This window comes from Emiliania huxleyi, assembly GCF_000372725.1.
Source record: "Emiliania huxleyi CCMP1516 unplaced genomic scaffold EMIHUscaffold_43, whole genome shotgun sequence".
NCBI classification, from domain to species: Eukaryota; Haptophyta; order Isochrysidales; family Noelaerhabdaceae; genus Emiliania; species Emiliania huxleyi.
In genome coordinates, this window is record NW_005198751.1 from 328,656 (window position 1) to 354,003 (window position 25,348).

The 25,348-nt window shown below is 66.3% G+C and overlaps 6 protein-coding genes across 6 annotated transcripts; 3 read left to right on the plus strand and 3 right to left on the minus strand.

Moving 5' to 3' along the window:
• Positions 1–700: 700 nt before the first annotated feature.
• EMIHUDRAFT_464263 (hypothetical protein) lies at positions 701–3,581 on the plus strand (the record flags this gene model as incomplete). Its single annotated transcript, XM_005769163.1, has 5 exons — positions 701–1,521; positions 1,610–1,729; positions 1,958–2,153; positions 2,853–2,975; positions 3,105–3,581. 5 exons carry the CDS (start codon positions 701–703, stop codon positions 3,579–3,581), a joined length of 1,737 nt encoding a protein of 578 aa, XP_005769220.1.
• Positions 3,582–5,445: 1,864 nt separating this feature from the next.
• EMIHUDRAFT_102755 (hypothetical protein) lies at positions 5,446–8,965 on the plus strand (the record flags this gene model as incomplete). The annotated part of the gene is made up of 8 exons (XM_005769164.1): positions 5,446–6,195; positions 7,435–7,833; positions 7,900–7,983; positions 8,124–8,177; positions 8,249–8,476; positions 8,617–8,670; positions 8,742–8,780; positions 8,852–8,965. 8 exons carry the CDS (start codon positions 5,446–5,448, stop codon positions 8,963–8,965), a joined length of 1,722 nt encoding a protein of 573 aa, XP_005769221.1.
• A 1,753-nt stretch (positions 8,966–10,718) lies between these two features.
• Positions 10,719–11,510, minus strand: EMIHUDRAFT_210347 (hypothetical protein; the record flags this gene model as incomplete). Its single annotated transcript, XM_005769165.1, has 3 exons — positions 10,719–10,775; positions 10,843–11,163; positions 11,283–11,510. The coding sequence occupies 3 exons, from the start codon at positions 11,508–11,510 to the stop codon at positions 10,719–10,721; spliced, it is 606 nt and encodes a 201-aa protein (XP_005769222.1).
• Positions 11,511–12,382: 872 nt separating this feature from the next.
• EMIHUDRAFT_464264 (hypothetical protein) lies at positions 12,383–14,441 on the minus strand (the record flags this gene model as incomplete). The annotated part of the gene is made up of 5 exons (XM_005769166.1): positions 13,832–14,441; positions 13,643–13,761; positions 13,443–13,574; positions 12,732–13,369; positions 12,383–12,570 (listed from the first exon to the last, which is right to left on the minus strand). Exons 1-5 carry the CDS (start codon positions 14,423–14,425, stop codon positions 12,383–12,385), a joined length of 1,671 nt encoding a protein of 556 aa, XP_005769223.1. The 5' UTR covers positions 14,426–14,441.
• Positions 14,442–17,192: 2,751 nt separating this feature from the next.
• EMIHUDRAFT_210350 (hypothetical protein) lies at positions 17,193–18,571 on the minus strand (the record flags this gene model as incomplete). The annotated part of the gene is made up of 2 exons (XM_005769167.1): positions 17,193–17,677; positions 18,535–18,571. 2 exons carry the CDS (start codon positions 18,569–18,571, stop codon positions 17,193–17,195), a joined length of 522 nt encoding a protein of 173 aa, XP_005769224.1.
• RasGEF (RasGEF, GEF for ras-like GTPase) lies at positions 18,564–21,090 on the plus strand (the record flags this gene model as incomplete). The annotated part of the gene is made up of 3 exons (XM_005769278.1): positions 18,564–20,131; positions 20,204–20,300; positions 20,444–21,090. The coding sequence occupies exons 1-3, from the start codon at positions 18,590–18,592 to the stop codon at positions 21,088–21,090; spliced, it is 2,286 nt and encodes a 761-aa protein (XP_005769335.1). The 5' UTR covers positions 18,564–18,589.
• Between the last annotated feature and the right edge of the window lie 4,258 nt (positions 21,091–25,348).

Here is a 25,348-nt window from a genome sequence, read left to right on the forward strand (position 1 = left end):
CAGCCCTCCAGCCCTCCGAGCCCTCCGAGCCCTCTTGGGGGGCAGTCACATAAGCCGCGACTTCGTTTTTTTATCTTTTTGCGACCCCCTCCCGGAGGGCCGACCGCGACCCCTCTCGAGCCCTCCCGCCACGAAGATCCTCCCTTGTCCGACCGTCCCTCCGAGCCCACCCGGCGTCCGGGGAGGGGGTTCGCCCTGTGGAGCCCTCCCGACGCCGATCCGACGGGGACCCCTCCAGCCCTGTGCGCTGTGGGCTGGCGAGCCCTCCGGTCGGAGGGTGGAAGTGGGAGGGCTCGAAGACGGACCTCTCTCGCTCCGTGAGGGTGGAGCTGGAGGGGTGCAGGGTGGAGGGGTGGAGGGGGTGGCTGAGCCCTCTAGCTCTTCCGATATAGCCCTACCCCTCCCGCCGTTTTAGGGCTTGCTGACCCGCTATGCACACAGGGAGGGAGGGATTTCAAGGAGAGGAGTGTGGTGCTAGCCGTCGCCCACCCTTGGGCGTCTGCCCCTTCCTATCTCTCTTCGCAGTCCCGCCGACGCTGCAACCTATGCCACCTCACACCTCGAGTACGCCGCGTATTCCTGTTCTTTTGTCCCTCTTTGGTGTACCTGTGTTAGTGCCAAAGAAAGAAAGAAAGAAAAGTGCGTGCCAGCCGACCTCGTAAAGTTCTTTTGTCCCGTGGGGCGGGCGAGAGGTTTGTCTATGGGCAGGGCCGTCGCGGCGAGGACGACCAAGACATCCATTCTGACAACCTCCGAGAGCCTACAAGCGCCTCCGCGCGGAGACGTAAGCTACAACACTCTCCGCGTGCCTCCCGAGCCTGGCTTCCCGATCGTACCCGTCCTCGTGCTCGCACTTGCCTATGCACTTGGCGCTGGCGGGTGGCACTGGTCGTATTTGCTCCTGCTGTTCTGGGCGTTGGCGCACGCCGAGCGCCTGCGCCTGGCGCGCACGTGGGAGCGGCTGCGCCGCGTCGCCACCGACCAGGCGGCCGCCCCCATCGGGAGTGGCACCGAGTCGGTGGAATGGCTGAACCACCTCCTGCGGGCCATCTGGCCGGTGTACGAGCGGGGCCTGGCCGGGTGGGTGCTCTCCAAGCTGGTGAAGAACCTGGGCGACTCTGGGAAGGTGACGGGCGTGGGCGGCCTCTCGCTGGGCGAGGTGAAGCTCAAGGATCTGCGGCTCGGCCTGCCGTTTGAGCACGACACGCTCGCGCCGCTGGAGCTGCAGAAGATGCACACCGTCGAGAGGACCGAGGAGCGCGCTGCCGACGGCAAGCCGGCGGGAGTGCGGCTCGTGATGCAGGTCGACGTGCGCTTCTCGACGGCGCACGCGTCGACGCACCCGGCCCACGCGGCTGCGCTGAGCATGGAGATGAGCGGGCCGATTCCCGGCATCGGACTCGAGGTCGGGATCCGCAACATCACGCTCGAGGGCACGCTGCGCCTCGAGCTGGCGTGGGTGCGCCCGTACCCGTGGCTGGGCACGCTCTCGGTCTCGTTTGCCGCCGAGCCGTCGCTACAGTTCGATGTCTACCTCGAGCGCGCACGCCGGACCGGATGCCCTCTTCCCACCAGTCTGTCCTTGTGAGTCACAGCTCTCCGTCTCTAGGCGCGCCAACCTGACCGACCTCTCCTCGCAGCTCAAGCTCTGGCTGACGGACAAGTTCAAGGAGGCCGTGCGAGAGTCGCTCGTCGTGCCAAACAAGTTCTCCATACCGCTCTACGCGTGGTGCGCCCCGCCCCCTCTCGTTGCACCCTCCGCACGCACGCACGCACTCCCCGCTCCCCTCCCTCCCCTCCCCCGGCCTCCCTCCTCCCTCCTCCCTCCTCCCTCCTCCCTCCTCCCTCCTCCCTCCTCCCTCCTCCCTCCTCCCTCCTCCCTCCTCCCTCCTCCCTCCTCCCTCCTCCCTCCTCCCTCCCCTCGCCCCTTCCCCACCCCCGCGGCGCGCGACGCAAGGTACGGCGAGCGGCCCGCCGCCGCCTTCGCCGCCGCCTTCGCCGCCGCAATCGCCCGCCACGCTTCCGAGGACGAGGCGCTCGACGCGGCCTACGCCAAGGCCGAGCACTTCGCCGCCGAGCCCGCGCATCTCAGCGGGCAGCTCCAGCGCAGCGCCGCCGCCGCGGAGAAGGCGTCGAAGGAGAGCGCCGACAAGGTGGAGCCGTGCGGAGAGAGAGAGCGCAGAGAAGAGAGGAAGAGAGAGAGAGCGGCTTCACGGGAGGCGCACCCGTAGGTGTGGACGCGCGCGGTGCGAGAGCTCGAAGCAATCCTCGCCCCCTCGCCCTCGGCCGGCCCCGCGCTCCGACGCACCTCTCCGACGGCATCGGGGCAGCCGCCTCCCCCGCTGGCTCGCAAGCAGCGCGAGGCAGCAGCCGTCAAGCTGCAGCGCCGCTCGCGCGGCCGCTTGAGCGGAGGCAGCGACGGCGGCGGCAGCGGCAGGGCGGGGCGGCCCGGGGCAGCCAGCCCTCCTGTGCGCGCCGAAGCGAGGCTAGCTCTGGGTGCGGCGGCTTCGGCGGCGGGTGGCGCGGCGCCGCAGCGCGTGATGGGGGAGGACGAGTTCTTCTCGGTCGACAGCCGCGCAAAGGGAGGGAGCAGAGCCGTGTGTGCCGGCGGGTCAGCCGACCTCTTCTCGGATCGCGACCTCTTCCGGCCTGTGAGGGCGGCTCGCGGCGGCGATGGCGGCGCCAGCGGTGCCGCCGCAGGCAAGCAAGCCGCCCAGCGCTCTGAAGCGGCTCGGCGCCGCCGCCGTTTGGGCCAGGGCTTGTCTAGCGAGCCTCAACCGCCGTCGCCGCGGGCAGCGCCGCGTCTCAACGGGGTTGCGCGAGCGGCGAATGGCGGCGCGCCTGCGAGCAAGGTGCCGCCCGCCGCCGCGCCGCTGATGATGGATGCGACCGAGTTCTTCGGAGACGACGCGGAGGGAGGGGCCGACAGCGCGGCGGAGGCTCTCTTCGACGAGGGGAGAGACGTCATTCGACCGGTGCGGCTCGCCTCCGCTGCTGGGACAGAACACCCCCCCCCCCTCCCTCTCCCCCTCCCCCCCCCTCCCCCTACCCCCCTCCTCTACACCCGCTCGCTCAGAGGCGCCGCCACACACGCCCCTGTCCAGGTCACCTCGGCGCCGCACTCGCTCGCCGCTCTCGGCGCCGCAGCCGCGAGCCGCAGAGGCGCAGGCCGCCTCACCCCGCTGCCGCCTCCGGCCACGAGCTTCCGCGCGATGTCGTCGCCGAACCACTCTCTCGGCGGCGGCGGCGCAGATGCGGGGCCGCCCACGGACCTCCGCGCGGGCTCACACCTCTCGGGCACCCGCTTGCCGCGCGGGCGCGCCGAGCCGCCGACGCCGACGCCGGTCGGTTTGCTGCAGCGCCTCTTGGGCAGCTCCGCCGCCGAGAGGCGCTCAGCCGAGGCGACGCTGGGCGCCGGCATCGCGGTACTGCAGTTGAGAGTCGTGTCCGCCGTTGGCGCTGTCACCGAGCGCGAGGCCCTGATGTCGCCGGCCATCGCGCCGCAGTTCGTTGTCGAGGCGTCCGTCTCCGCGCGCGCCGGAAGCGGCAGCGAGCAGAGAGGCGGATCGCCCTGTCCGTGACCGCGCCTCGCTTTCTCCCGGGGGTTCACGCGGGGGAATGAGAGTAGGCGCGCCCATGTCGTGTTCGGCGGGAGCGCGCATGTGCGAGTGGAGCGAGGCAGCGGCGCTCGGCGTGCCAAAGCTGGCCGGCAGTTGTGTGCACGTGCCTCTCGGGCAGGACTATTGGCTGCCGGTGCACGACGCGTCGACGCAGAGGCTGTGGCTGAGGCGGATCGCTCAGGGCCCCGTCTCTGCGGCAGGGACGACGTTCTGACCTCACACCCCCTTTTATTTGGCTGTAGTCTCCGCCTCCGCGAGCCGCTCGAGCAAGAGCGCGTTTGGCGGAACTCCGTCAGTTTTGCAGACCTCGAGTTCGGAGTGGCCAAGAACGTCGCCGTGGTGTTCGACCGCGACGCTGCGCTCGGGCCTGCTGCGTTGCACATTGAGCTGACTCTTGAACTCAACACGGCCGAATGAGCCGCCCTCGCTTCCTTTCCTTTCCTATATCAAGTACTGGTACGGTCTACGGAGCGATCGCCAAGCTCGCACGTCAGCGACATGGTGGTGTGTACAGTCCCCGAGTCAACGCGTGCGCCCATAGAGGCAGCAAGGTTGTCCGTTTGAGAAATGAAAGAACTGACCGAATCCGCCCGAACCCCCATACCCTGCCGGCCCCATGTATTCCCACTCTATGTGTTTCTTTTTACTGTTAAAAAAAAGTAACAATACAGCGTTCGCGAGGGGGGTCGCCGAAGGCGCCCAGGGCGCGCGGGGAAGCTCGCAGGGCGTTGGGGTAGCTATGCCTCACGTGCAGCGCCGACGGTCGGGGTCGGCGGTGCACGCCAGCGGCAGGAGAGCGCCTGGGTCCCAGTGGGACCCGGGTCCCAATATTCGTTCCGGTCCCATTCGGGTCCCATTTGCGATTGAAATGTCACAGTACCAGTTGCAAAATGTCACACATATATGGGCCAAATGTCACGGGACGTACGCGGGGGCAAGCAAGGGGATTGAGGACTGGCGATTCACATGGAGGGTGCCCACCCCGCGGCGGACGGCCGGACGCCGCGTGAAGGGTGGCGTCGTGGGCAGCAAAACACGTTTCAGTACGCGAGCCACGGGGTGGCCCACACAGAGAGAGCACACACGTGTCCGAGAGTGACATGTTCAGTGACCAGTAGACGAAGAGCGCGCGCGTACCACAGGGGATTGGGCTTTGGGGGGGACTCAGGCAGGAACGGTCTCTCCGACTGCGACTCCCTGGCAGACCGTACGTGTCAAATCACGCACAGTCGCCACTTGGCTGCGCGGTATACCGGGGACGCATGGGCTGCTGAACATAGTGCGGGAGCTACGACGTAGCACCAGAACTCAGTGCTGCCAAAATGATCGGCACAGCCGATGTACAATACCTGTGTTCCTCCACTCTGAGGCTCGTCCGCAGAGGTGCAGCGGCAGGCCTTACCTCGAGTGGCAGCAACTGATGGCAGCATACGTGACTGCTGCCCTGATGGCAGCGGAGACGGAGGCGATGGTGGTAATGGCAGGGTTGGAGGCGGGTCATCGTACAAGCTGGCAACCTCTTTTTGCGCTTGGCCACGCGCAAGTGGCCTTGCCAGAGCGACAATTGCGACATTTCGAAACTGACCTCGCCACCACCACAATTCGTTCGAGCATCCCTTGACTGTGGCTTCTACAGTTCCGAGCCTAATCCGAACACCTGATCCGAGAGCACATTGGCAATGGCTGGCCCACAGGGTGCGCTCGCCTGCCCTCGCCGGTTTGATCAGTTCCATAGGCTCAGCGCTGCACGCGGGGCGCATGATAGGGAGCCTCGGCAGAGAGGGCGGCAGTGAGGGGGGCGGAGAAGCAAGGATGGGTGGCGGCGATGGCGTTGGCGGCGTTGGCGGCGGTGGCGGTGGCGGTGGCGGTGGCGGTAGGAGCAGCGGCGGCGGCGGCGGCGGCGGCGGCGGCGGGTGGCCTGGCGGTGCCGGAGATGGCGGTGGCGGCGGTGGCGATGGTGGTGGCAGTAGGGGCAGCGGCGGCGGCGGCGGCGGGTGGTCTGGCGGTGCCGGAGATGGCGGTGGCGGCGGTGGCGATGGTGGTGGCAGTAGGGGCAGCGGCGGCGGCGGCGACGGCGACGGCGGGTGGCCTGGCGGTGCTGGAGATGGCGGTGGCGGCGGTGGCGATGGTGGTGGCAGTAGGGGCAGCGGCGGCGGCGGCGACGGCGACGGCGGGTGGCCTGGCGGTGCTGGAGATGGCGGTGGCGGCGGTGGCGATGGTGGTGGCAGTAGGGGCAGCGGCGGCGGCGGCGACGGCGACGGCGGGTGGCCTGGCGGTGCTGGAGATGGCGGTGGCGGCGGTGGCGATGGTGGTGGCAGTAGGGGCAGCGGCGGCGGCGGCGGCGGCGGCGGTGGCGGCGGCGGCGGGTGGTCTGGCGGTGCCGGAAATGGCGTTGGCGTTGGCGGCGGCGGTGGCGATGGTGGTGGCGGTGGAGGTGGCGGTAGGGGCAGCGGTGGTGGAGGTGATGGAGGAGGTGGAGGTGGAGGTGGTGGAGGTGGTGGAGGTGGTGGCGGTGAAGTCACTGGCGGTGGCAAGGGCGGTGGCGGCGGTGGCGGTGGCGGTGGCGGAGGCGGAGGTGGAAACGGAGGCGGCGGCTGCGGGTCGCGGCATTGGCCACACTCACTGCACACTAAACTGGCTAGTAATGCGCTGTAAACATCCCGGTCGTCATTGCAGTGGAGGCGGTTTATGTTTGGCGGTTTGTATGTCTTGCAGCCGCCGTAAACTGTGTGAAATCTCGCTCGGTCTTCGATGCATACCACCGTAGGAGCATCCAAAGGGACTGGCTCTTCAGAGGGCGGTTGAGGCTGCTCTGCCTTTGAGATGCCAGATAACGGTAATGGTGATGGATTGGGAGCGAGGCTTGACGGCGGGATCGGCACCGGAATCGGGAGCCGTTTCGGCGACAATGATGGTGGCGGCGGCAAGGTGGAGCTGCAGTGACCACACTCAACGCAGACGAGGCTAGCTGTCAGGGTGTCATTGACTAAGTCCCGATCTACATTGCAATGCTGGTGGTTGTCAGTGCCCGGCAGGTATGATTGACAGCCACCATACCCGGCGTCAAACGGGTGACTGGTCGTTATGCAAGACAAGAGGCGCGCGGACAGAGACAGCACGGCTGCCGACAAAGGAACATTTAGTGCCACGGTGAATATCAAGGCCCTCGGCGCGTCGACCATACCGGAGGGAGGTCGGTTGTAAGCTCGACAGGGCCGTGCAAGGGGCAACTTGTTGCAAACGACGGACCTTTCCAGCGGCCAAGTTCAGAGTTCATATCTCTTTCTGCAACTTGCCTGCCTGCGGCCAATGCAACCCCGTTAAATTTGTTTTATCAAAGAGCGCTGTGGAGAATTACCAAGGGAAAAGGAATGCACGAGTATACCCAGTAAGCTAAAAGTACGTACGTACACGAGCATCGTGCACGAGCACTGAAAGAGACAGGCCGGGGAGAGAACGTAGTGGAGGGACTGGATCGATCACACCAGGCTCCTATCTCCGGACGTCGCGCCCGGGCCCTTCGCGCCTTCGGTGGGGTTTCGGGTAACGGTCGGGGGGCCGTGACCGGAGCGCCCGGTTGCCGTGACCCTCAGCCGCGCGCACGATGCTCGGGTATAGTGAGCTCGAGACGAGTACCTGCGCGTCGTACGGACTCCTCGGGAGCGCCGCCAAGCAGCGCCGCGCTTCGAGAGCGCTCCGCCTGGCGGTTGGCACCGGACTGGGCCTGGCCTCAGCACTTGTGCTTGTGGGTTTGACGACCGGCGGGTTCCCATCTTCGCTCCTCACGCGCGATGATGGGCCGCGCTATCCTCAGGCGTGGGAGCAGTGCGGCGGCTCTGATTGGACGGGACCAAAGCAGTGCCCCATGGACCACACTTGCCTGGTCCGCCGGGAGAAGTTTTCGCAATGTGTGCCCGTCTGGCTCGACGATTGGCTCGGATGGCGCACCGGCGACGGAGCCATCTACGACGATGGGCCAGCAGACGATATCGTGGCACATCTTGCCAAGCCTATGCACGACAGCAAGTCTCCCCCTCGAAACCCTGGACCATGGGAGCAATGCGGCGGCAAGTCCTACGAGGGGCCGACGGCATGCCCCCGCGAGTACACCTGTCAGTACCGCCGCGAGACATTCAGCCAGTGCATCCCCCAGTTCATCGCAAAATGGATCCCGTCCCACCCGGCGCACGACAACGACGACGCCGATCAAAAGGTGGGCGCCCTACCACTCGTCTCACCCACTCACCCACCCTGAACCTGCCTCGGCCCTCGCTTCCAGCACCGCCTCGGCTCCGACGACGCCAGCTCGGACGACGACGACGCCGACCGCCCGGACACGGACGATAAGCACGATCCGGAGAAGGTGCGACCCCGGCCCTCCGTTCCCTCAGCCGCAATCTAGCTGGTATGGGCGGTGGTGGAGGCGTTGTCGCCGCCAGCGGCGTGAGATGAACCGAGATGAACCGAGATGCGCCGCGATCGCCTCTGCCGCGCCTGACGCAGCCCTCGGACGACGACGACGTCGACAGCAAGGACGACGATGACAAGCACGACCCGGTGAGTCGTCCAGCGCACCTCCCTCAGTGGCCAGCCACTCACTGGCGCTCTGCCTTGTGCCGTGCATACAGGACGAGACGCGTGACGATGACAAGCACGCCGACGAAGATGGCGAGAAGGACTCGGCCCACAGTCATGACGACGCGGACAAGGCGCTTGCCTGCCGCCGGCGCCAGCCCTTCCCCGCTTGCGTCTGTGCCGCCTCTGACTCTGCCTTGGCCTCGCCACAGCACCGCCACGGCTCGGACGACGACGACGCCGACCGCCCGGACAAGGACGATAAGCACGATCCGGAGAAGGTGCGACCCCGGCCCTCCGTTCCCTCAGCCGCAATCTAGCTGGTATGGGCGGTGGTGGAGGCGATGTCGCCGCCAGCGGCGTGAGATGAACCGAGATGAACCGAGATGCGCCGCGATCGCCTCTGCCGCCCCTGACGCAGCCCTCGGACGACGACGACGTCGACAGCAAGGACGACGATGACAAGCACGACCCGGTGAGTCGTCCAGCGCACCTCCCTCAGTGACCAGCCACTCACTGGCGCTCTGCCTTGTGCCGTGCATACAGGACGAGACGCGTGACGATGACAAGCACGCCGACAGTAAGGTGCCGGCTGGCCATCGATGCCCGCCCAGGACCCCACTCCGCCCCTGACTCTGCCTCTGCCCTCGCCGCAGCACCACAACGACTACGGCTCGAGCGACGCCGACGATGACACCGACAGCAAGCACGACGACGACGCGGACAAGGACGGCAAGCACGCCAACGATAGCGATGACGATTCCAAGTAGGAACACCCCTTCCATTTGAAGTGCGTTGCGAAGAGCCGGTCTGCGGTCACCCTACACTCTCGTCCTCTCAAACTTCCACACCGCGCTCTCGCGCTCGTCTGCTCTGCCTCTGGGCGAGAGGCTCTGGCCTCTGCGCCCCGGCGCGGCCGCGGGAGCTGCCTTCACACACACGGCTGGGTCCGGTCACCCGAGTCCTGAAATTTAGTAAAAGCCTAGCCGTGTTTGCTAGTCCCCCATCGGGAGGACGACCCCGGCTAGTCGCCGACCACACCACCCACAAACGGGGTTCTCTGGTAGGACGGGAACGAGATGATAGTAGGGAGTAGAAGAAAGCAAAGAGGAGCCCTGCGCACGCACGACTCCGCAGGAGAAACCCCTCCCCAGACAAAACACAAGGGAGAGGAGGGTGGGTCACAGAAAACTGCGGCCGCCAGCGACTGAGCGTCTCGCTGGCGGACGGGGAGAGGAACACAAAGGGACGTCCGGACGTCCATCCACTGGGATGAGAATACTGGAGATCTGAGGTCGAATCTGCCGATTCCACAGCCGCCCACAGGAGCGCCGCCTCAACACGGGGTCTCGGCTCTATCGAGCCATGCTAGCTCCAGCCGCAGCCCCACCCGGCCGCCCGAGGGTGTTCCCGCAGGCAGAGAAGACCAATCCTGGGGGAAGTAACCTTCTCTGGTAGGACGGGAACGAGATGATAGTAGGGAGTAGAAGAAAGCAAAGAGGAGCCCTGCGCACGCACGACTCCGCAGGAGAAACCCCTCCCGCCCGTGCTTGCGCAGCGCAGCCTCCTCCTCCCTACGCGCAAGCTGGGCATGAGGATGATGGCGATTATGTCATGGCGTTGACGATCGCCAATACAGCCGTGATGCAAACGCAGATGAGGACGAACAGATGCCGATGGTGATAAGAGGTTCCCACCCTTGAGAGACGCGCCGAGTTGCCTCGCCGCGCCGCTGTTGATGACGGTACCTCGCGCGTCCGCTATGCGGTGCCGCGAGCTTCCGCTTGTGTATGGAAACCGATGGTGCCTCGCGCGTCCGCTATGCGGTGCCGCGAGCGTCCGTCTGTCTCCAGCGAGGATGGTACCTCACGCGTCCGCTGCGCGGTGCCGTGAGCCTCCTTCCGTCGCCTGTTGCTGGGCGGTGCCTCGCGCGTCCGCTGTGCGGTGCCGCGAGCGTCCGACACCAGCAACTACGGTACCTCGCGCGTCCGCTATGCGGTGCCGCGAGCTTCCGATGTGATTGACACGCTGCCGGGCTGTGTAGCCGCCACCCGACCGCCGCGTGACGATGGTGCCTCCAGACACGAACCAACCCTGCACAAAGAGATCGCAAGGGCGGGGACCTGTTCCTTTTTACCCACCTCACAGTAGAGAGGTGTCTGTTTTTATTTATTTATTTAAGCCGTGTTTGTATAGCCGCGGTATTTATTTACGGTTGCCGGCACCAACTTGATTCCCGGATGCGCGTCTCATGGCCGGGTCACGGGACGGGGAGGGAGGGGGGTGGATCCGTAAATCCGTAAATCCTAAATTTGTAAGCAAAGCCACCAGAGCGCCCCCCATCACACCCAGCTACCAGGCAGACAGAGATCCAGCACTCGCGACACGCTGAGAAGCCGGAGGCTGGCCTCTCCAATGCTCGCGCAACGCTGTCTGCACGCGCTCGTGCAGCTCTCCGGGGTCCGGGCGGCCCACACGGTGGGAGGGTCGACGACCGTACGACTGTAACGCTACGTATATCTCTTAACAATCACTATGTTCGCGTTTGCGCTGCGCCTCTGCGAGTGCGATTATCAACCCCTCACGCGTGTGCATAATCCCCTCCATCTTGTCGTATACAGCCTTGACCTCTCCGCCTCTGCGGCACATCAGCGCGCCTCGCCTCTGCCTCCATCGAAATCTGCCGCGCGACGAGCTGCTCCTGCATCTTGGCCCGCATCTCGCCGATACGCCACTCACACTCAGCTCGAGCTGCGTGTTTTGCCTCGTCGGCCATCCGCTCGGCCGCTTTGATGTCGCGTTTAGCAGCCTGCTGCGCTCTCCTCAGGTTGTCGCAGTGGGAGCGCCTCAGCTCTTGTGCCGCAGCATGCTCATCCCGCGCCGACGCGAGTGCCCTCTTCACAGCGCTCGCAGAGCGCTGCTCAGAAGCGAGCTCCTTGGTCTGTGACCGCAACTTCTCTTCCAACTCCTGCCGGAGCAGCATCTCAGCACTCGCACTACTCGCGGCTGCATGGATGTCCGAGACATTAGCGTGTTTTGTGAGTCTGTGCTGACGAGAGTGCGGGAGAAGCTTCCCTTGTGCTGCACAGAGATTACGCCAGCGGTAGCAGTGCTGCCTGGGGACACAACAACATTGCTCGTGGCCGAGCTGGCATAAGCCGCCGCACCAGCCTCTGCGGCTGCAGCGGTGCTTCGGATCGCGTCGAGCACCGCGCCTGTATCGTGCATGAGCACAGCCTCGAACGTACTGAGGTCGGCTACCCCGAGTTCGTTGAGCAGGCGCTCCAGCACAATGCTGAGCTGCGTCGGTGCCATGTGTCGACGTGTCCAAGCACCAAGGCGAGGGGAACGGACGTCGCCGAAAGTCATTATTTCACGCCGAGTTCGATACGACCGAGTTCGTACCCTCGTACCCAATAAAGCCATACGCCGAGAGACGCGCTGCGACGTGCGAATAAATAAATAAAAACGGACACCTCTCTACTGTGAGATGGGTAAAAAGTCCCACAGGGTTTTTACCCTCCGCGTGAGGATCGGCGCGGCGAGGGGGTAGGTTCGAATTCGCCGCGCAACATTTCACCCCCACAGGACCCCGCCCACCCCCCCTCATGGTCCCACCTAGCACCCCAATGAGCTTTCGCACCCCCTCCTTGCGCAGTGTCCCCCACTATGTCGTATGTGTCGCCGTTTTCGGGGCACGCTATCCTGTGCAGTCAGGGCAAGTGGGGGCGAGGCGCACTCCCATCTCTCCTGTGTACGGGTGGTGACTGTGAGACTGTCCCTAGTCTCGGAGGGGGGCTTGAAGCTAAGAATATTTTATTTTGTGAGATGGGTAAAAAGGAACAGGTCCCCGCCCTTGCGATCTTTGTGCAGGGTTCTTTGTGGGTGTGGACTGTGGTCCGCGGCGACTAGCCGACGTGCGAGAGAGAGAGAGACACGCCCGAATTTACCCGGGTTTACGCCCCGAGGAGTCTTTGACAAATCGCTCTCAAGAGACAAGTGTCCACGGCACGTCGTCAGTTAACACCACGTCGAGTTGTTAACGTACCTTAAACGGAAATTAAGGTAAGGGAATTTCGGCCCCCCTGAGGCTGAGCGCTCAGGTCCTCACGAGACGGAGAGGAGAGTGAGGTCTGACGGAGGAGAGTGCGTGTCTGCTCTCACTTCCGTCCCACGGACGGCGGCTGTTAGGGATCGAATCGAATATGCCTGAGGCGCGCCGGGGGAGGCTGCGTCTTCATAACTTCACGAAGCGCCATAGTCGCATAGGCACCAGGCGGTAAGTCGAACTGCACCGCGACATCGCAAGTTGCCTCCCCCTCGGCGCTGGCATCGAGCATGCCCACTGTAGCGGCCGCCTCCATGCGCTGCCCCTCTGAGCTCGGCGAGGTCTCCCCGTGGCTGCTACAGTCCCCGTGGCCGCGACACCGCTGCCGCTCGGAGCTAGCGCCGCCCTCCACGCATGCAGTCGGCGGCGGCGGCGCAGCTTTTGCCTGGTGGGGCGGCGCTCGGCGTGAGCTGCAAGGCGCGACGCACCCACAGCCTCTCTCCGCGCGCCCTTTGGGAGCTGCCAGCTGGGGAGCTGGCCGCTCATCTCTCGCGAGTCTCGGTGCGTCTCGTGTGAACTCGCCTGGAGCAGCTCCCAGCTCATGCGGCGCGGGCGAAGGAGCAGCCGTCGGTAGGAGCCGAGCAGCGGCAGCGGCGGCTGCTCCTTGTCCGAGGAGACCTCCAGCTCGCCTCCGTCCGGGTCGACTCCGTCGTAGCAGAGGAGGCGCCGCAGCAGCGAGCCAACCTCGTCGCGCGGGAAGAGGGTGCGGCTCCCCGCGAGGGGGAGCACCACCTGCTTGGCGGCGAACACCTCCGCCGCCGCCTCTGCCGCGCTCACGATGTGGACGGACCGCCGCCGCCTCCTCCCCCGCTCGTAGGCGTGTGGCCCTCCGCCTCCCGCGGCTGCCTGTGCGCAGCCGTCGCACTCGCAGCCCGGCGGCAAGTCGGCGGGTCGCAGCCAGACCAGCTCTCCCTCGCGTGCGGGGCCGACGCCGTACCTGCGCAGCCGCTCTGAGGCGGCGATGTTCCAGAGGCGAGAGAAGTAGGCGTGGGCGAGCAGGCGGCGGTGCGGCAGCGGCAGCGAGAGGACCGCGTCACGGCACGCATCCGAGGTGAGGTCGCTCCACCTGCGGAGGTGAGGCCCTCGACGTGTCGCGGAAAAGAGCCGCGCAACCTCGCCTCGCGGAGGCGGCTTCCCACCCGTTGGGCTGCCGCGCGCGACCAGCGCCAGCCCCGCCGCCGTCGGTCGCCTCGCCGGCGAGCCGTGCGAGCAGGGCGCGCTGCAGGTGGCGGCTGCGAGGCATCAGCCGGAGAGCGGAGCGGGCGTCGCGCCTGCGGGCACGCCGCGGCGCGTGTGACCGCCCCGGCAGAGCGGCCAAGGCCCGCCGCGGCAGCCTCACCCGACCGCCCACGCCTCGTGCGCCTCTAGCTCTGCCGAGCTGGTCCGCCCACCGGCCGGCGGAGAGAGGGCCTTGCACACCGCGTCGTCGTACCGCCGCAGCAGGCACGCGAGCCCAACCTCGTGGGTGGGGGTGGGGGTGGGGGTGAGGGTGGGGGTGAGGGTGAGGATTAGGATGAGGGCAAGGCACCTCGTGGTTGACGCTCGCCCCGGACCCAAAGCGCTGCAGCCCAAAGTAGTTGATAAAGCCGCGCCGCTTCAGCGCCCGCAGCGCCTTGTCGATGCGCCGCCCGCCGCCCGCCACGCCGCGCACGACGATGCGGAAGCGGTTGCCCCCGCAGCCACCGAGCCGCAGCTTGGTTGCGGTCGGCCAGGCGCGGCCGAGCCTCAGGCAGGGAGGCGGAGCGCACGCCGCGACGGCCTCGGGTGTCACGTCTCGCGCCACGACCTCCTGCGTCGTCACGGCGCGATAGTCCTTCAGGCCAGCCACGGAGAAGGAGCGAGTGGGCACGCCGAGGAGCGAGCCCAGCTCGGCGAGCGCGCCGAGCGTGTCGAGCCGCTCCTTTTGCAGCACAAACCGCACGTTGCTGCCCTCGCTACCGGCGTCCTCCGGCAGTGGGGACGAGTCCAGCGACACCTCCTCTCCAGAGGCGCGCAGCTCGTTGACCTGAAAATCAGCCGGCGTGACCTTCAGGGCGCCGCCAAAGCCCGCGACATCAGGCGTCGCATAGTCAAAGATGCCGACGTCGCGCTCAACGTCGCGGCTCGAGCGATCCTTGCGCATCGAGGAGTTCTTCGAGCGGTTCCGGGCTGCAGTCCCCACGCTACGGAGGGCGCCGCCTTGTCTCTGAGCAGAAAAAAATAATGCTCGATTAATGACTGCACTCCAAGTGCTCCAACAAGTACTCCCTCAGCGGAGCTGGGAAGAGGACCGCCGCAAGCGGCGTGGCGTGGAGCGGTTGAGCATCCCTCCGGGGGCCCCTCTGCGCCGGGGAGGCGTTGTTGGAGGCTAGGACGCAAGCGTCCGTCGCCCTTTTCAAACTCGGGGCCCACTCCGCTACGCTCCGACCCGAATTTGGAGGGCCTAAAAGTTTAAGGTGTTGCTGCGCAAAAGGGGTCGGACACAGGGCGCAGCTCATGCTAAGTCCTATAAGTGCTAAGAGCTAGAAGGGGAGCTGAGAGAGCGACCAACTACCCTGTCCCGTTATTGCGTACACCAACACCACAAAAGCTCTCTCTCTCCTGTCCTCACTCAGGGGGGCGGTCACTCAAACTACCGGAGTCCCTCGACTAGCTGCCACGTTGCCGACCGAGAGCGGATCTCCGAGGAGAGTGAGGGTGCGCCTCCCCTCACTGCTGGCCTGGCTGCGCACCGCCCCACAAAGCACCCCCTCGAGCATCTCTACAAGCACAAGCACAAGGGCGACCTTCTCCAAGTCGTCAACACGCCCGGCGGCTCCGACAAGACTTTTTTAGCCTTGGCCACCCTCCTTGCGGAGCAGGAGGAGATCCGCTCTCGGTCGGCAACGTGGCAGCTAGTCGAGAGACTCGGTAGTTGTGAACCCCCCTCTGTGCTCTGAGTGAGGACAGGAGAGAGAGAGCTTTTGTGGTGTTGGTGTATACGCAATAAACGGGACAGGGTAGTCGTTCTCTCTAGCTCCCCTTCTAGCTCTTAGCATGAGCTGCGCCCTGTGTCCGACCCCTTTTGCGCAGCAACACCTTAAACTTTTAGGCCCTCCAAATTCGGGTCGGAGCGTAGCGGAGTGGGCCCCGAGTTTGAAAAGGGCGACGGACGCTTGCGTCCTAGCCTCCAACAACGCCTCCCCGGCGCAGAGGGGCCCCCGGAGGGATGCTCAACCGCTCCACGCCACGCCGCTTGCGGCGGTCCTATTCCCAGCTCCGCTGAGGGCCGCTCGTTATTTCAAGCAAGTGGTTTGCCGACCCGAGTTGATCTTCACCGACCTACGTCACACCAGATACCCCGGATGCGCGTCACGCACGACCTCGTCGTGACGCGGTACAACGAGGACCTCGCCTGGGTCGCGCGGTACGCGCAGCGGCCCGGCTGGCGCGTGTTTGTCTACCTCACCGGGCGTCGTGGCAGCGGGCTGCCGCCTGTGTGCAGCGGCTCGGCGGGCGGGCGGCGGCGCGTGCGTTGCTCGCGCATTCCCAACGCCGGCTACGAGTGGCACGGCTACCTGCGCCACGTGATCGACCGGTACGAGACGCTGGCTCCCACCACCATCTTTCTGCAGGGCGACCCGCTCACAGTCTCGCCCGACGTCCACTGCCTCCTCAACGCGACGCGACTGTGGGCGCCGGTGCAGGTACTCTCGTGGGTGCAGATGGCGAAGCGGAAGATGGAGTTCTTTACCCAGTGCCGCGCCGCCAACCTCGGCGGCTGCCGCGTCTACGTCGAGCCGGTGACCGCCGGGATGCGGCCGATGCTGCACGGCGACCGCTGGCTGCACCGCGCGTGCCGGATGGCGAAGCGGTTCAAGGGCAGCCTCTTCCGCTTCCTCGCCTCCCAGCTCGGGGGCGACCCCGCCCTCGCCAACGGCTCCGCCGCGCAGCACAAGTCGCTGCTCCGCGCGACGCCAGTGCCGCCTCAGCTCTACCGCGCGTACGGCGCGCAGTTCGCCGCGGCGGCGGAGGAGCTGCGGCGGCGGCCGAAGCCGTTCTACACGCGGCTGCTCCGCTGGCTCGTCACGCCGCACGACGCCATGCACACCGCGGGCTTCCTCGGAGTGTGGCGCGCCTATACGCCAAAGGCGACGTCCTGCCCTGCCCGCTCCCGCCGCCCAAGCCCCTCCCCTCCCCTCCCGCCCCTCCTTGCCGAGAGAGAGACGCTCCCGCACCTCTCCCCGCACCGCGCCGCAGGAGAAGGCCATCCTGCTCGAGCTCATCTGGATGGCCCTGCTCGGCGCGGAGAGGCACGTGCCGCCCTCCCTCTGCTCGAGCTGCCTCCCCGCGGCACAGACGCTGCCCGTGCCGGTGGACGCGGTGGGGCCGTCGTGCGCGGCCGACTACTTCAGCGGAGCGCCGCGCGTCGAGGCGTGCAACGTCTCTGGCGACGGATGGGGCGGCAGGCGGCCGTGCAGCGGGGACGAGTGCGGACGCCTCAGCGTGCGATGTCTTGTCACGAAGAATGACGGCGAGAGGTGACGTGCACCGCCACCGGTGTGTTTGCTGTATCTGTAATGGAAAGTGTCTCCTATCTCCGACCTCGGAGCCTGTGTGTACTATAACGCCGGGCGGCCGTGTTTCCGTCGGCATTGCCGGCGGAGGGAGACCAGAGACCCAGAGTTCGAGAGAGAGCTACGCTCCGCGGGGCCGGGAGTCGGCGCGCCGGTCTGCCGGTGGAGGCCGGCCCCAACACACGTCTCAGCCGCCCACACGCATGCCCCAATCAACTTGTCCCACACCACATGGACATGGAGCTCTCTCCTCTCTCATCATGATCAGCCCGGCCCACCTCTCCGGTGCCACACCGCAGGCTCCAAGCCCGTCGGTCGGGGCGCACAATCGGAGCGACCTCTTCAGCCGCGCAGTCATGCTCTCTTCAGGTCCAGCCCGAGGAGGAGGTCGCTCAGCGCAGACGCGCTGGCTCCGTTGAGCGCGCTGGGCTGGCGACGCGCCGACGCGTGCGCAAGGTAGGCGTCATGGCGCCGCATGCACTCCTGCAGCGTCGGGCTCGCGGCATCGGGCTCGTGCGCCAGCGCCTTTGTACCAAGCGGGACGCCGCCGAGCGACACGGCGGCAGGCTGCTCCGCCGCCGTGGCCGACGGCGCCGCCGCAGACGGCGCGGGCTGCGTCGCCGCCTTCTTCTCAGGGCGCGCCCGCTCGGCCGGGGGCAGCTTTCGCTCGCCTGGCTGCTTGAGTTGCTTGAGCTGGCGCTTTGAGCCTCCGTGCCGCCGGCTCGCGTTCGGAAGAGGCCTATTCTCCTTGTCGAGGAGCGGGCGAGCGGAGCGCGCCTTGGCGTCCGCGGCGGGCGAGGCGGTCGAGATCTCGTCGAATAGGTTTCGGCGTGTGCCCCCTGACTCGAGGTCCATGTCGAGGAGCGAGTCAGGGATCCTGAGTCGGGCGGCGAGCACGTGAGGGCAGGGAGAGGGAGGCGCGATGCGGGAGGCGAGGGAGAGATGCGGGAGACGAGAGGAGGAGGAGAGGAGAGGAGAGTCGTGGTCGAACATCGCCTGAGCATGGAGCGGATTTCGAAAGGCTCACATAAGAAAAACGGGCTACAAGTGCACTCCAAGTGCGACAAGTGCTTCTGAAATCAAATGGCGAGAGCATGGACGGCGCGCTTAAAAATTCAATAAAAAGAATTGCGAAAACGCGACGTTGTTGGCGGGCGGGGGTCCCGGCTGCGGCAAAAAATGTGAAGAGGTTATCTGCGATTGCCTGAATCCCTCTTCCTCGTGTGCCCTCGGTCCGGGGTTGTGTTGAATGTCGTTGCTGTCTCTCCTGTATGTATGTATGTAGAAAGATGAACAACAGTCGGGCTCAGACTGGACACCAACGCGGTATGGGTGGACGCGGGACAGATGATCTCCTATGTATGAACAACAGTCAGGCTCGGACTGGACACCAACGCGGTATGGGTGGACGCGGGACAGATGATGACGACACGCACGAACGACACACAGACAAACACAAAACAACAGGGCTCCAGGCCCCAAATTACGTGTGAGTGTTAGAGTTGTTTGGTATTGCTAAAAATCTCTCTCTCACACAGACACAAACAAGCTCACAAGACACACAGCCAGCTGGCTGCCACACACCCTGAGTTGGCGTACACATAACTCAGGGCCACGCCCCCCCTGTCGCCCCCCCCAGCACTCCAAGGTGCCAAGAGAAACAAACTCCTGTTTTGAAAGAAATAAAAAACGAAACCGCGCTTCTCAGGGATTGCCGAATAGCGGTCGGCCATCCGTCACGACCTTACAGCATGTTGCTGACCGCTCCGCCCTCGCCGAAGCGCTTCTCCTCCAGCGTGAAGACCCTCTTCTCTCGCACCTCGCCAAGGGCACCGGACACGAGCCCGTGCGCTCGCAACGAGCCTCCGCGCGTCGAACTCTGCGGGAGGCAGGCTCGGTGGCGACTGGTCGGGCGCGCCTCGCGGAGGCCCACTGAGGCGGTGCTTGTGTCGCTGTATTCGTCGAGCCTCGAGCTGTACGCACCCGGCGATGAACCGAGCCGGCGAGACCGGATGCCACTGCAGGTGCTGCAGCTCACGGCCATCGTCACCATCTCTGAGAACCTCGAGGAGCCTCACGCGCTGCGGTTGGCGGTTGCTGGACCGCGCGGCCCGGCGACCCACGAGCTCCAGTTCTTCAGCGACGCGGACGCCGACCACCTGCGCGTCTCGATACGGGCAGCTAGGCGCACGCTGCTGAGGAGCATGCAGGTGCCCCGGTCAAAGTCGGACGAGCTGCTGGACGCGGAGCTGCACCGCTCCTTCTCCGCCTTTGGGATGGACACCGCCGCCATCGGCGCCGGCTCCACGCCGTCACGCCCGGCCGCCATAGTCGAGGGGCGCGCCGCCCACGCCGCCACGCCCACTGCGGCAGAGGAGCAGCCGGCCGGGTCGGAGGGTCGCGGGCCCGCCACGGCGCCGCCCGAGGCGGACGGGGAGGAGGCGCTCCCCGCAGAGGCGGCGCGGCCCGCAGAGCAGGCGCGGCCTCCCACAGAGGCGACTGGAGAGGGCGCGGGTGCGGCGGCGGGGGGCGACGCCTCCCCTGCGGCGGAGGCGGACCATGAGGAGGACCTGGACCTCCTGCTGGGCGAGGGAGGGGGCGTCCGCGCGGCCTCTCCGGCGCGGCTCATCGAGCTGCTCGTCCACCCCTCTCGCTTCGACCACCGCTTCTGCTCGGCCCTCCTCCTGACGTACCGCTCCTTCTTCACGCCCGCAGAGCTGCTCCGCGAGCTCACCGGGCGCTGCTCCCTCCCCACGGCGCTCGAGGGCAGGGAGGGGGCCGGCGAGGGCGCGGCGCTGCAGCCTGTGCGGCTGATGGTCTGCAACGTCCTCCAAAAGTGGGTCCGGCACTACCTCCGCGACGACGAGATGACGCCCGAGCTGCTCGAGGCGCTGCACAGCTTTGTCGACGGCCCGCTCGCCGAGAGCGAGCAGACGCGCGCCCTCAGCGCCCTCCTCAAGCGGGCGGTGGCCAAGCGGACGGTGCGGCGGCGAAGCGGGCCGAGGGCGGGCCGCTCGCAGGCGCCGGCGCCCGCGCTGACGCGCTCCTTCGACTCGGACCCGCCGCTGCCGCTGTTCGACCTGGACGGCTTTGGCGCGCTCGACCGCGTCGCGAGCGTGCACCCGCGCGAGTGGGCGCGCCAGCTGACGAGGCGCGAGTTCGACCTGCTCGAGCGGATCGGGCCGAGCGAGCTGCTCCGCCAGGCGTGGGCCGGCGCGGAGAAGAAGGCCCGCGCTCCCAACGTGCTCGCCCTCGTCGGCCTCGCCAACGCCACCGCGGCGTGGGTCGCGTCGGTGGTCCTCTCCGAGGCGGAGCTAGCTCGGCTCGTGTGAACGGCATCTCTTCACACCTCTAGCTGTGAACAGGTGGTCCTCTCCGAGGCGGAGCTCTGCGCTCGCGCCGAGGCGTACGGCCACCTCGTCGACGTGGCGGCCGAGTGCCTCGCGCTGCGCAACTTCAACGGCGTCTGCACGGCCCTCGCGAGCCTCGAGCTAGTACGGACCGCCCATCAAGTCTGCCCGGAGCTTCGCATAGGCGTCTTCACGATCCTCGCGGGGCTCGAGCTCTAATTAACAGAGTAGTTAATGAATTAATATGTTAATTAGGCGTCTTCACGATCCTCGCGGGGCTCGAGCTCGCCTCGGTGCACCGCCTCAAGGCGACCAAGGGGGCGCTCGCACCGAGGCACCGCGCCGCGCTCGAGGACCTGACCGACCTCGTCTCGTACTCCGCCAACCGACGCCGCTACCGCCGCGAGCTCGAGGCGGCGACCCCGCCGTGCGTCCCGTACCTGGGCGTCTTCCTGACCGACCTCACCTTCCTCGAGCAGGGCAACCCGGCGACGGTCGAGGTGGCCGCGCCTTGCGGCGGCCCGCCCCGGCAGCTCGTCAATTGGTCAAAGCACCAGGCGTACGCGCGCGTGCTGGAGGACGTGCGCTTCTACCAGCAGAGCGCGTACAACCTCGCGCCGTGCCTCCCGCTCGAGCTCTACCTCGAGTGCGCGGTGCCGCAGCTCCTGCTCGACGAGGACGAGCAGTACGAGCGCTCGCTCCAGCTCGAGCCGCGCGGCGAGGACGAGCTGCCCGCCGCTTGTGTGGCCGCCGCGGCGGAGGAGGCGGCGCGTCGGGACTCCGCGCGCAAGGCCGGCATGCGGCGGCTGGAGGAGGCGGCCGATCAGCTCGCCGCGTCGTGCCGGGAGCACGCGATCGCGCGGCGGGAGCGAGAGGCGTCGGCGGCGGGGCTGGAGGTGTGAGTCAGTGAGGCTGTGGACGACAGCCACAGCACCATCGAGACCGAGGGCGAAAGCGCGAGAGGGCGAGATGTAGCTGTTGCCAGGGCAGGCTGTACTCGAGTAGAGCGCTGCAGAGCGGTAGAGCTCTACATCCGGCGCGTGACGGCGCGCGCGGCTGGCGTGCACTGACACATAGATAGATAGAGGCTCTACAGCAAAAACACGCAGTGATTCAGAGGTAGCCGTCGCGTTACCGCACTTGGAGCACTTGGGGAGTGCAAGTTGCCAAACCTCACATCCAGGGCCGGGGAGCTAAGAAGCGCACCCAGCAGGCCGCCGGATGATCGATATCGGGTTATGGGCTAGAGAGCCCTAGCCCTGGGGGGTGCGCGTTCGCAGGGAAAGGGCCGTAAAGTAAATACGGGTCTCCGAGGGTTAGCTCCGTGTACCGGGTTCCCCCTTAACTGCAGATGAGAACGCCCCCTCTACTCGGAGCTAACGGACACACAACACTGTGTACTCCACGCACGCACACGGATATGCCTCATGTGCGCCCGCCCGACTCCGGTCCCAGAGCCCCTTCCTCCGCCCGTCGGGGCGAGCCCTCGGCTCGTCCCGGTCCCTTGCTCGCCTTCCGGGCGTTACCAGAGACTGCCTCTGCAGTCGTTTCTGATGTCTCTTCCTCGGCTGTGGCCTCGACTCCGCTTCACCTTCGACTGGTACCGCCGCCTCCGAGAGCGTCGACGGCCCGGCCGGGGTCTCCCCGGCCGAGGACGGCGGCATTGGGTCGTACTCACCCCCCCCCCCCCCCCCCCGGGAGGTCGGGCCCGCTCTTCCTGGTCGGCGAGTCGTGTAGGCGCGCCACGAACCGCTGCCCGGAGAGGAAGCGCCGCTTGCCGTGCACACGCGACCCGGGGAGGGACCCGTCGACGATTTCGGCGAGGTACGTGTCCATGCCCTCGTGCCCCGTCTCGGGAGTGCTGACAAGCTCCGCAATCGCTCGCAAGTGCGCATCGCACTTCGCTCGCACCCGCTTCCAATACCCCAGCTCCCCGCGCGTCATGGTCTGCCGATCAGGCCGTCTGTAGGGCTCACACCGCCGCTTCTCCTCGCGGTAGAACGGCTGGCCCAGCGCCGCTGCGAGCTCGACCTGCAGCGACGAGATCATCTGCTCCAACTCCTCGATCGGCTCGCGCAGCACGTGGTTGAGTGTGCTGTCCCCGTGCGCGCCGCACCGGGCCATCTGGTTGAGGTCGTACGGCCCCTCCTCCTCGATGCGCCTACGCTCCGCCGCCACCGCCGCCACAAAGTCGGCGTCGTCCGCGCTCCCAAACAGGTACTCGCCGCTGCCCCCGCCGCCGCCCCCACCAGCGGCGTCGCCGTCGCCGTCGCCGTCACCGTCGCCGTCGCCGCGAGGCTCGCCTGCTGCCGAACGCTTCTTCCTCGCCGCCGGCTTGTTCCCGCGGCTCTCGGTCTGCACCGCGACGGCCGCCGCACGGATCCACATCTCGAGGGTGCCGAGGTCGAGCTGGACTTTGGGCTTGTCCTTGGAGTTGCCGCCTGGTCGGAAGCATCCCGGCAAGGAGGCCTCCAAGGCGGCCCGCAGCTGCAGCGGCATGTTCTCCTGCGGCGGTAAGGGCGGGTGTGTCTACCGCTGCAGGAGAATTCACAGTCTTGCGTGTGAAAGTGTTGAGAGTGGGGTGGGGGCGGCGCACCTTGGGCATGGCGGCAAAGTCGAACTTGGCCGGTGCAAGCCTTAGCCTAAGCACGTTTTTCTCGCCAAGTACTATCTATATTCTTTTGCTTATATTCTCGCCAGACCATCTATATTCTCGAGAATATTCTCGAATATTGAGAATATTTTCACCACGCGAGAGGTCAGCGGACGCCAAAAATCGCTCTAAAGTAGAGGTTTGTGCTCCCAAACCGCTCAGGAACGTCCAAAACTTAAAGATTTCCGTCTGCATCGACCCAAAACCTACTTTTGAGGGGGCAAAAGAGCTGTTTCGAGAAGCTCTAGTCAAGACCGTTCTAGACGCCGCGATGTAACGGCGAGAATATTCAAGAATATCTTGAGACTCGAGGTCAACCAAGGTCAAGGGCTGAAGAAAACTCATAGATTCTTGAGAAAAAGCCGCGCCGGGGCATCTATATTCTCGAGAATATTCTCGAATACGAAAGTGCGCGGGACCATCTATATTCTCGGAGATATTCGAGAATATTGTGCTTAGGCCAATGCAAGCCGGACGGCGGGAAGTGTCTGCAATTTACTCGAGTACCGCGCCTTCTTCCCCGGAGAGTAGAAGTTGAACTTGCCCGGGGCCGCTGGGGCGCGGCTGCGCGCAGCGCCTCTGTTCACAGCAGCGGGCCGCGGCGGACGACGTTGTGCCTGCTGCTGCTGCTGCCGGGCCCCGGCCCCTGCCGGTCGGCCCGAACGCTCTCCAGCCGAAGGCCCTCCCGCATCGGCCGCGTCCGGCGGCGGGCTCCCATGTTGCGGAGCTCCGGCAGGCGGCTGGCCCGTAGGCGGCGGCGAGCCGATCGGCGCCAGCGGCAAGCGGGCGGCCGGTGCTCTGGCCGCCTGAGGCTGCGGCCGAGGCTGGCCGCCGCTCGGCGCCGAGCGTGCCGCGGCAGCTGGTCCACGCTTGGGCGGAGGCTCGACCCGCGGAACCGCATGCACAGGCGCGCGTGCGCGAGCGTCGCACGCAGTGGCGGCGAGCGGCAGAGAAGGGTCGCCCCCAATGGGCGTCGCGAAGGCGATAGGCGTCGGGGGCTGAGTCGGCGGGAGCGGTGCGTCCGCGTTGCCCAGCCGCGGGGACTCCACCGCGCGCACAAGCACTGGCGTGTGGAGATGCTGTATAGGTGGTTGCATGGCCCAAGGCCTCTCCATGCTACCTGCCCTCTACCTGCCGCTACCCGCCCGGCGCCTCCGAGCTTGGCTGGTCATCGTGGTAGTAATCGCCGAAAGTCGCCGGGAACCACACGTTACCGCCCGTAGCCATCCGCAATCATAGGACGGCTTACGCAACGGTTGGACGTGCGCAAGGGTGATGTCAAGAGCGCTGCACGGCCAGCGGCAGCAGCAGCAGCAACAGCAGCATCAGCCACCCAGCGCGACGGCGCCGGCGTGCTCGTGGGTGCGGCCGCGCCCCCGCCGCCGGGGCGCGCGACGTGGGTCCTCGCTGGACGGGCTGCCCCGCGGCGGCAGGGCGTAGCGAGATGGGCGGTAGAGGGGCAGGGGCCGCGCGACGTCGGCGAGACAGCAGAGGGAGGACTCAGAGGGGGCGAAGGTTTTGAGTCTCGCATCAAACTGGATGCATGTGTTCAAAAGAAAGTACCGACTCCACCAATACAATGGGTGTGCATCCCGGCATGCGAGACTCGCGAGCGCAGACGCGAAGGCGGGCGCGCAAGGACTAAGTGTGCTGCACACCCGCTCCACACTGCGTCCCAGACCGAAATACGTACACAAGGACACTCGGACGCTCAAAGGGGATACTCCTCGAGTGTGGCCGACTGACCGTGGAGCTCAGCTGGCGAGGGCACGGGAGTTGAGCTCGCCACCCAGCCCAGGCCGAGGACGTATTTGGGGTCGGGGATGGAGGGAGGCGGAGCACCCACCGAGGCGCCGTCCACCGGCATCGAGCCGTTGAACGTGGCGACGCCGACACGCACCGTCAGCAAGCGCGCCGCTGGCTCGTAGTCGATGCAGTGCGCCGAGCGGCTGCCGCACCCTCCTGTGGCACCCAGCTCGTCCTTTGCGCGCAGCTGGCTCTCGTCTGCGGCTGAGAGAGGGGTGGGGGAGACCAGGGCAAAGCGATGCGTGACCTTGGCTGTCGACGGCAGCTCCACGGCGAGGAAACCAAGGAAGCTCTGCGCGTCCTCGGAGCTCTTGATCGAGGCACGGTAGATGATGCGGTCCGTGTCCGACATGCCCGCCCCCTTCCCCGAGCGCTGGTACATGTCGGGCCAGCATGGCAACGCCATCACATTCTCGGGCGGCCAGTTCTTCAAGTGCAGCACCATTGGGTCGAGCGCCGAGACCTTGTCGACGCGGTCGATGAAGGCTGCCTGGGAGGGGAGAGGGGCAGATCAATTAGTGAGGGACGCGGGGGGTAAGGGGGGGGCAGGTGTGTGTGTGTGTGGAGAGAGGAGTTGCGACGCGGGCGAGGCGAGGGGGCGAAGAGAGCGCGCGCGCACACACCAGCATATCTTGATGCGCCCTTTGCAGGACGGCGAGGCGGTGCAGCTCGGGAATCACGAAGTCGATCTCGACCTTGCG